The sequence below is a fragment of the Kogia breviceps genome, chromosome 4 (assembly GCF_026419965.1).
Source record: "Kogia breviceps isolate mKogBre1 chromosome 4, mKogBre1 haplotype 1, whole genome shotgun sequence".
NCBI classification, from domain to species: domain Eukaryota; kingdom Metazoa; phylum Chordata; class Mammalia; order Artiodactyla; family Physeteridae; genus Kogia; species Kogia breviceps.
Genome location: NC_081313.1, coordinates 11,093,399 through 11,103,883, shown reverse-complemented (window position 1 = coordinate 11,103,883; position 10,485 = coordinate 11,093,399). Strand labels below are relative to the sequence as shown.

The 10,485-nt window shown below is 40.0% G+C and overlaps 1 protein-coding gene across 1 annotated transcript; it reads left to right on the top strand.

Moving 5' to 3' along the window:
- The first annotated feature begins 9,882 nt into the window (after window positions 1–9,882).
- Window positions 9,883–10,270, top strand: LOC131756089 (dynein light chain 1, cytoplasmic-like). Its single transcript, XM_059062887.2, has one exon. The coding sequence runs from the start codon at window positions 9,883–9,885 to the stop codon at window positions 10,150–10,152; it is 270 nt and encodes an 89-aa protein (XP_058918870.1). The 3' UTR covers window positions 10,153–10,270.
- The last annotated feature ends 215 nt before the right edge of the window (window positions 10,271–10,485 follow it).

Sequence of the window (10,485 nt, the reverse complement as noted above, 5' to 3'; positions counted from 1 at the left end):
CACACAACACATATACACATCATTAGAGAGATAAATACTTGGCTAGTTTGATGAGTGGAGCAAAGGAGACTACTAAATCTACTGTTTTCTGTGGAAGCAAATATTAGGCAACATAAACAAATAGCTGATAACCATACCTCAAGCCTCTATAACCACAATCAAGAAACAAGAATTCCAGATGTTTTCATGTTGTGGCAATGAGTAATTCCAAGCAGATTAATCACAAAAAATGTGTACCTACCCACAACTGTCCCATATCCTGTTTTGTGGACTCCGTGTCCTGGTGTGGTGATGGCAAGGCACTACAGAAATCTGTCCACCCCGCAGCATCCCTAGTGTTAAGCACACTGGGTCTTTCAACCTATAAGGAAATGTATTTCCACTGAAATATCAAGGTGGCCATCTGCACAGCTTTCTTACACATTTTTGGCAGATTCCCTTCTTTGTGAAGCCCAGGGGTAGCAACTTCTCATTTACTCAAAACCATCTGGGTCAACTCTCCTGTTACTTGACTATTGGCTCATTGAGCTCTAAGTGTCCTTCTGTGAATTGTGATTATATTCTACCTTATGGGTGCAATTACTTCACAGCTTCCAATGAAAAGGAGGGCACAGGGGCGGTGATTGAACGTCTACTGATATGTCATTCAGCCAGAGGCTTCACATTGATACTGGCAGGGCTCCCATTGCATCTCCAGATGGGTGTTTGCTTTGAGAGTTGAAAAACGACTCTGGCACATGGCAAAATAGAGCTCCAAGACTGGCTGAAGAGTGAACATTCAGAGCAATGTGACATAGAGTATAAAAGTTAAGGCACACTCCTGTCAGTGAGTGCATTCATGAATGGCTGTGTACTGTCCACAGTTTTTTTTTTTCATTTTTCCTAGAACTTCTTTCCTAGGAAGTACTTGGAACTTCATTGTAAAAGATGAAACCAAGAAATAACTTTAAGCTTTGTTTAAGAAGTTAGTATTTCTGTTTCTTAGTTGACCAAAAGCAATGACACATTTTTATATAAAACACTAAAATACAGAGATAAAATTTGTTGCTTTGAAATTTAGAAAGTAAAGTGAATTTTGGTCAAGTTCCATTTCAGTGTACAATAGCTCAATAGTGAGTCACTCTGGGACACAGTGATAGTAATTTGAGATTTGCTGATCAAAAACTATCAAGCTTTTAGGTTGCTAGAGGACTATGGGACTATAATGCATTTATTAATTTCCTTGGCTGTGCCAGACACACATTATCACTCAGAAATGAATAAATCAAAGCCATCTTGCATGGGGAACTCCTAATGTTGCATGAGAGACAGAGTCATTATTGAGTGCCAGAGAGAAGGGTACAGGGTGGTAAGCAAATAAAGAGGAGAAACCCAGAAGAGACATGAGGCCAGAACACATGTCTAAAAGCAGGTCATGCTGAACATGGTTCTTAAGGAAAATGTGGGTGAGAGAGGTAAAAATAATGGTTCCTCAAAAATGTCCACATCCTAATTCCTGGAACCTGTTAATAGGTTACTTTATTTGGCAAAATGGACTTTGTATGGATATTTAAATTGAGGTGGGGAGATTATCCTGGATTTTCTGGGTGAGTCCAATGTAATCTCAGGGTCCTTACAAGTGAAAGTAGGAGACAGGAGAACCATACAAGATGTGATGATGGAAGCAGAGGTCAGAGTGATGCCATTGTTGGCTTTGAAGATGAAAGGAGGCCACAAGCCAAGGAATGCGGGCAGCCTCCAGAATCTGGAAAGGCAAGAAAACAGATTCTCTCCTAGAGCCTCCAGAGGAATGCAGCTCTGCTGACACCTTGATTTGAGCCCCGTAAGACCTATTTTGAACTTCTGACCTCCAAAACTTTAAGATAATAAAGTTGTATTGTTTTAGCCACTAAGTTTCTGGTAATTTCTTACAGGAGCAACAGAAAATAAATCCAGTGGAAATTAGATGGCCTCAGCTGGTGGTAGGAAATGGTGGTAAAGGAGGAGGAATGAAGGAAAGATATTCCAGCGAAGGAAAGATATTCCAGGGAAGAAAATAGAAATTGGAATGGATAGAGACATATGAGAGTATATACTGTTTAGGGAACTTAAAATTGTCCAATGTATCTATAAGAAAGAGTGACCATCAGAATATATTCAAAAGCTTGCTACTAGGCTGGATGAGGTCACACTTGAAGGGAGGTGCAAAGGTGCTACACTTGTGTAAGAGGTGAAAGAAACCATTAAAATGGTGAAGTAGCAGAATCACATACACATTTTAGATAAACCAGTGGTGGCTCAATAAATGTTGTGGGTATAAGACTAGTGGCAGGAAGAATGAGTTGTGAGGATCTGAGAAAGCCAGGTGTGAGGGGGTAGCACTGGGAATGCAGGGAGAGAATGGCTTTGAATAAAACTGCAGAAATAGAAGTGACAAAGTTGTTGACTATTTGGCTATGGGAGGGAGATACAGGTGTCTTGTATGATGTCAAATTCTGGAACTGGGGAAGTGAGTGTCATTAACTAAAGGAGGGTCAAATAGTATTTGTTAATGCCTGGCATCTGCCTGCTTTATTCTGGTAGCAGCTCTGAGGTTCTGTCCCTCCTTCTCCAACTCTCAGTCCGTGGGAGGTCCCCAGGAGCCCTATGAAGAGTGAGACCAAGGGCCAAACAGAACAGCCCATAGCATCTCTCTGGTCAGTGTGATTGGTTGAGTGTTGGGCATGTGACCTAAGCCAGTCTAATCTGAGTGCCTCTTAGAACTTTGGTGGGGATCGTGGGAAAAGAATGAAAGCAGAAGTTGCATAGTTCTGTTCATTCTTTTCTGCCCGATTAGAACCTGGAAGCATGTAGACTGGGGAGATGGTGGTAGCCATCTGGTGGTAACAAATGGCTATCAATCTGAAGGTGAAATTAAAAAAATAATAAATGAAAAGAAACTAGGAGAACAGAGATGGTGCAGGATCAGTCGGACTTGGTATCAGTACTGGAACTTCTGTACTCAGCCAGTCCTATCCTGGAACCAATAAGTTATTTTTAGTTTTACTTTTATTTGCACAAGCTTGACTTTGGTTTTCTCTTACTTGAAACTAAAATAATCTTAAGAGAGTAGAGAAGAAAGGGCAGGCTTAGATATTTAATTTTAAAGACATTAGGGTGGAGTTATTCAGTAAGGAAATGGAGCATGGATTTAGTCATCAGAAAGTTGTATAAATAAAAGATCTTTATTTGGGATTTATCAGCTCATAGATGGGATAAAGCCAGGCATATGGATTATATTAAGCAGCGGGTGAGACTAGAAGAGGATTAAGGTCAGAAATTAAAGAATACCAAAGTTTAATAGGCAGGCACAATAAGAGAAAAGAGCTAAAGACAGTGAAAAACCATTGCCAGAGAATAAACCTAAGTTTGTAAATTTTGAAAAATGTAGAGATTAAAACAAGAAGAAAATATTTGAAGGGAATTTATCAAAATGCGAATCAGTACTCTGTGTCTCTGGGCATTGAAAATATGAATGCTTCTCTTCTCTTTCCATTTCCCACTTTTTCTTAGTTTTCTCTAGATATTGCTTCTGAAATTAAAAAGTACATTGTATTTTAAAACAAATTAAGTTTAATAGTATACTTTTCATGGAGTTTTCTTCCCTAGAGAAGAATAACTGATCAATACTTTCCAAAGTCACTGGGAGAAGGGGCACACATATAAAACGTGGAAATAAGGTGCATTCTGAAAAACTTTAAGTCTCTAGAGTCCAGAGAAGTAATGAGTTAAAGGAAAGTTTCTCTTTAAAATGTTTAAAGTTCAAATAGACTAATAGTCTGTTGCTTTGGTGCTGTGGTTGTGTTTTCTTTTCTCTTCTTTTTTTTAAAGCAGTGGACTTAAAAAATCAAGGAAACATTATTCGTATTCCTAATATATGAATATGGTAGGCTCACCGAGTAGACTTTTTAGGCATTTCAAACAGTCATTTTTGGTGAAAAATACCTCATTCTTTGGGGAAAGCCTTAAGCTCTTCTGTAGAGCATCAGCTGGAAAACCACTGATCTCCTGTTTCAAATGACTATTCTTTGTTTCTAGTCTCACTGTACTTTATAACTGTGTACAGTACTTCTGTGTATGAAAGGGAATTCTATGGAAATAAACTGCACTAGAAAATAAAGAAGCAATGATAGACAGAGATCAAAAGGGCGTTTGTCTAGGAGAAAACTTCAGAGTAAATTGTTTTCTTAAAATGATGGAACTTGATTTAAATGTATATCAGGAGATCAACTACTCCATCCCTCTGTCTTTAGACAGGTGTATTTGCATCATTTTTGATGTTAAACAAGACAACTAAGCTCCTTTCTGTAAAAAGATGGACAGTAATTAGTATGTCTAGTATGTCGATGCCTTCTAGGGAACACTCTAGCTGCTCCCTAATGAGTTCCTTGTAGCATTGCAGGAACTGAATTACCCGGGACAGAAGTCAAGTTGACGTTTCCATTGTCTTTCCCATAGTGGAGGATTCATGATGAACTTTGTAAGTTCTCTCTCATAGGTGGGGTTTGATCTTTTCTGACCAAATTAAAGTAATAAACTGATCTGCCAGTGGGCTTTCATTTGCAAATATTTAGGCCTTGGGATTGCCAATGTAGGCTTTATCATAGTAGGCTCAAACAAAATGACAAAGTGACAGGCGTGTGGGGCTGGGTTCCAGGACCTCAGGTGGGAACGTTGGACTCTACTGCCCAGGCCACGTGTCGCCAGGCTCTGTGGACTCACCGTGGCGGGTCTCAATCCCAGGAACTGGCAGCGCTGCCGGCCCCACTGGTCGCAGTCCAGGCGCTGGCCCTGGTGCTGGCGCAGGTTCTGATTCTAACGCTGGCTGGGGAGCTGTTTGTGGTCCTGACCAAGCAGTCGCCGCGCCCTGACCATGGCAGGGAGGACAAAGATAAGCCCATTAACACCTTAGTGAAAGATGTGGTGTTTGCTGTTACTTCCGGAAAGGAGTTCCTTGGATGGGAAAGACTCCGCCACAGGGGTTGACCAAAATGTCCTGGGATCCTGCAGAACTCACCCATGACACTACATGGGTTTCTCCAGGGGGAGGAGCTGGAGTCCTCAGTATGATGTCCGCGCCAAAGTGTACAAAGCCAAATATTTCGTTGTTCATTTTACAGCCTAAAGAATCCTTAACTAGGATGCCAGCCCCAACCTGGATTTGAAAGCCCAGAGAAGAGCTCCATTTTGACATAAAGAGTGATGGTCCATCTGCAGGAACAGGTAGGATAGGGAGACACTCAGATGCTAAATATCCTCCTGTAAAATAGGCTGCCTGAAGCCTTTGACTCATCTATATCTGAATAAAACAGAGAAGTAACCTAGAAAAGAAAACTGAAATGACAACAGAAACCCTTTTACAAGCCAACTATTCAACCACTTAATTTTAATCAGTTCACTCATTTTAACCTGCTCACTATAGACAATAATGTAATAATGCAAATGCTTAGAATTAAGTCTGGAATGCTAATATTTTGAAATATATTTATAAATTTAGTTTTACATTTTAATAATTTTTTTTGTCTTACCCTCTCCCCTCCAACTCTCACGATCTATCAAAAATAATGTTTGGAATCTGTCCAGTTTTCATAAGAGGAGACTAATTATTTCAATATCTAGGGCAATAAGACCCAGAACATAAATAATATATAATAAACAATTCTTTATTAATGATAATATTTTTTCTTATTTATTTAATCTAAGCTCTCTAATGACAAATAGAGTGTTCCAACTCTTGATGGTTCTGTGAAGGGGATTTTGACCCCAAGTAACAGAGTATTGAACCAAGATTGGCTTAAAGTTAATAAACCACATGCAATAACAAGTTCAGAAGGAGATTGCTCCCGGGTTGGTTAGCTCAGCAACCCACCAGCTTCATGATCCAGGTTCTTTCTAACTTTCCAACCTGTCACATTGGCTTGTTCTTTTAGGTTGTCTACCTGTAAGATAATCACCCAGGTTCCAGCATCGGATGAAGTTTAAAAAGGTCAGAAGCAGAAAAGGGAGGTAATCTGCTGGTATATCTCAGGTTTTTATTTATTTATTTATTTATTTATCATATTGTTTTGTATTATTTATTTATTATTTTAAAAGTTTGAAGTGTCGTTGATTTGCAATGTTATGTTAGTTTCAGGTGTACTTTTACAAAAAATCATTGAAAATCTTTCCAAAGTCCTCAGCAGATTTCCCCTCTCAGCTTATTGCTCAGAATGGTATCACTGGCCCCCATCTAAACAAATCATTCACTAGGGAGAGAAATGGTTGGCTTGGTTCTCACGTTGGCATCCCCTGGCCAGTGGTGTTAGTATCACCCGGGAACTTGCTGAAAATGCACATTTTGGGGCCCCATCCCAATCCTACTGGTCAGAAACTCTGCGGGTGGGCCCAGCAAACTCTGTTAACAAGCCCTCCAGGTGAAACTGATGAGAGATAAAGACTGAGAACCGTTGGCTTAGACTGAACGCCGACTTACCCTCTGGGATAGGGAGAAGTACAGCTTTCCCAGAAGTGCATAGACACAAAACACTGGACAAAATCAGGCTTTGGTTTACAGAAAAAGAGTGGGCAGTGACTGATGGGTAAGCAACCCACATCACAGGCCTCAATATTTACTGTTTTATTTGGTATGTGACATAGTAGTACCTGCTTCCATGAAGGCTCTTAGAGATTTTCCAGCTTTCTTATTCCTTGCCAGTCTGATGCTTAGAGACATTTTAAGGGTTGGACAATTATTAAATTGTGCTCAAACACCTTCCAAAATGACACCTCATTTGTTTGGGAGCTCCATTTAACTTTTCTAAACCTTCGAATATGGCCAAACTTTATTAGTTTTGCTTTAAATAAATCTTCAAATAAAAGTGCTCATTTTATAATAGAAACAATTAGCTAAAGGCAAAAGACCTGAATGACTTTTACTTATTTCTGTATTGATAGTTAACAGAATTGAAAGAGTTTCACTGGAGTTTAGTTTTAAGAGAGCTTTAATGAAGAATAATTTCTGTGATTATAGTTAGCTACCTCCTGTAATATGGACAGTTGATTTTCTCCTGTGGGAAATGGGTACTTTCGTACATGTAAAAACTATTCAGTCTTTTGAAGTTTTTATTGGGATGTTTTCAGGTAGCAGGTGGGGTAATGGAAACAGATTTATCACAGCCAGTGACTGGAGCTCTCACTGAGCATAAGCACTGCTCACTGCATGCCTTATTTCACTATTTCAGTGAATTAGAAGAAATCATTTGGAATCCCGTGATGTTGCCACAGCAACATTAGTCATTGTGAAAAATTCCATGGGCACGAAAGGAGTGAGACACTAAGCCATTTCCAGATCCTCCGGTGCGTTCCTCCAGACCAGGCTGTATAACACCTGCCATATAGTGAATAATTTTAAAGCAGAGTAGAAGAAGGTAAACCTCATCTGTTGATTAAATTTTCTCTCTCCTTTCCTCCAGGACCCTTTCCTTCTATTACATCCTGTATTGGTTGTCCAGAATTGCATAATCTGAGGGGCTTCCAACAACATATACTTACTATCTCACAGTTTCCAGGGGTTAGGAGGCCAGATGAAGATTAACTGGGTTTTCAGTTTAGGGTCTCCCAGGCTGAAATCAAGGTGTCAGCGGGGGTTCAGTCTGATCTGAGGCTCAGGGTCTTTCTCCAAGCTCCTATGTTGTCAATAGAATTCATGTCCTTGCAGTTGTAGGACTGTGGCTTCCCTCTTCGTGCTGGCTGTGAGTTGAGATTCATTCTCAGCTCCTAGAGGCTGGCCACCATTCCCTCCTACATGAAGCTCTCACAGGCCCTCTCTCCAACATGTCAGTTGCTTATTTAAGGCTGCTAGAAGAATCTCTCTTATGCTTCCAATATCTGACACCAGGAAAGGCCCAGACCCTTTTAAGGGTTCACCTTACTGGGTCTGGCCACCTAGGACTATCTCCCTTTTGATGAACTCAAAGTCAACTGATTAGGGACCTTTATTATATCTGCTAATTTTTTTTTCACCTTTGTCCTGTATGGTAACTTAATCATGGAGGTGATATCCCAACATATTCATGGATTCTGCCTTCACTCAGGGAGAGGAGCTTATATCGGCGAATCTGCCAGTCCTGGAAGTCTTGCTGCCTTCTCAGAATTTTGCCTGGCATTCTTGACCTTCCCTCCCATCTCATCCTTTTCAATTCTTCTTTGCTGTATATGTGTACATGGGTGCGTGCCTGTGCCTCTGTAATAACGCGATAACAAAACACACACACACACACACACACACACACACACACACACACACACACATAATAGAGTTTCTAAACACCTCCAGAATAAATGATTCATGATTTTTCCCTGACGATTTTCAGCTTATGAAAAAGCTGAGATAATTGCAGCTCTGAAGGATGCAAGTTTATTCAGACAGGTTCTTTTATAAAATAACCTTTATAATAGCAAATCAAAAAGTACCACTTTGTCTAGGGTTTGACAGTCTCTACTGACACAACTAGGAGAGCTGTACTAAGTTCTAGATTTTAGGGACAGCATGCAACAAAAGCAAACTACTTCATTGCTCCCCACTGAAGTGTATTCTCAGGATCGCATAGAGCAGAGATCTCAGGACTCTGCCAGACCCTGGTGTTCCAGTTCTGGGTCAAGCTCTAATGGAGGACCCAGCTGGCCTATAAACTAAGAGAGTGATAATAGATGTTGTTTAAGTACTGAGGAGCACCGGTGAAACTGACTGCCCCATTTCAATACTGTGTTTCCTCAACCCAAGTCAAAACCCTTTCTGAGAATAATGCCGTTCATCCAGATTCATAAGTAGAAGTAAAACCAGTTGACAATTCATTTCTTTGTGTTAGTAAAATAATTGCTGTGATAAAGGCAGTCGATAGACCTTGAAGTTTCAAAAACTATATTTAGGAACTGCTGACAGTTTGTCCACAAAAAATTTTTTTAATTCAGCTTGTATATAAAAGAAGAAAACTTTTATGATAGGTTATACATGTGCTTTTCTGAATTAATAACTTGTCAACAAACTTGTCCTTTAGGTGATGTAACTAACAGGTAAAAAGTAGCATAAAGTGTCTTAGGTTATTGCTCTGTAAGCTCCTTTTAGGGCTTGTGGTTTGAGTTATTACATAAACTGATGCAGACGATGTGCTAGTTCTATGATATAATACTTTAAAACAGGTATTGCGATGCCATGGGTATTGATTCCCCTTGTTTTCTTTACTGATATTTTACTGATTCTCAAAGTGAGAATGGTTAAATTCCAGTACCTATGGATGTGAGCTTATTTGGAAACAGGGTCTTTTTGTAGATAATCAAGTTAAGATGAAGTCATTAAAATGGGCCTTGATTCACTATGACTGTGTCCTTATAAAAAGGGGGAATTTGGACACAGAGACAGACACGCATAGAGAGAAGGTGATGTGATGACAGGGATAATACCATCTCCAAGCCAAGGAACACCTTAGGATAATAGCATTTCGGAGGAAAGGTTTGGAAGAAAGTTTTCCCCCATAGCCATCAGAAGGAACCAATTCTACCAACATATTGATTTCAGATTTCTAACCTCCAGAACTATGAGACTACATTTCTGTTGTTAAAACCAACAAGGATACTTTGTTATGGCAGCCCCAGGAAGCTAATACATGTGGGTTCTTTAATTTTTTAAATCTTTTGTACCTAAGTGGTTATCCATAATTATTTCAGTAATCTTGTACAATGCAATCATGTAATATTTGGTTTTAATACTGTTTTCTGATAGATGCGCCACGGCTTTAGAAGGGACCGTTCGTCTCGACGGGTCTGAGCCTCGCCAGCCCCTCCCCCAGGAGATCGTTGCAGTGGGCCAGCCCCTGCTATTTGATAACCATGTGTGACCGAAAGGCCGTGATCAGAAACGCCGATATGTCGGAGGAGATGCAACAGGACTCAGTGGAGTGCACTACTCAGGCATTGGAGAAGTATAATATAGAGAAGGACGTTGCGGCCCATATCAAGAAGGAGTTTGACAAGAAGTACAACCTCACCTGGCACTGCATCGTGGGGAGGAACTTCGGTAGTTACGTGACACATGAAACCAAACACTTCATCTACTTCTACCTGGGCCAAGTGGCCATTCTCCTGTTCAAATCTGGTTAAAAGCATGGACTGTGCCACACACCCAGTGATCCATCCAAAAACAAGGACTGCAGCCTAAATTCCAAATACCAGAGACTGAAATCTTCAGCCTTGTCTAAGGGAACACCTCGATCTTTATTGTGTTTTGTACAGGGCATTCTCTGTACTAGTTTGTTGTGGTTATAAAGCAATGAGCAAAATAGCTTACATTTGTATTTATTTTCTGTCCCATACCTCTCTGCCCCATGATTTTTCTCTTCAAAATCCATTCCTTTAAAGAAATAAATGTGTTGGAGAAAAAAAAAAAATACCGTTTTCTTTTTCAGACTTTTAGTGGTTTTCAATCAATATCCT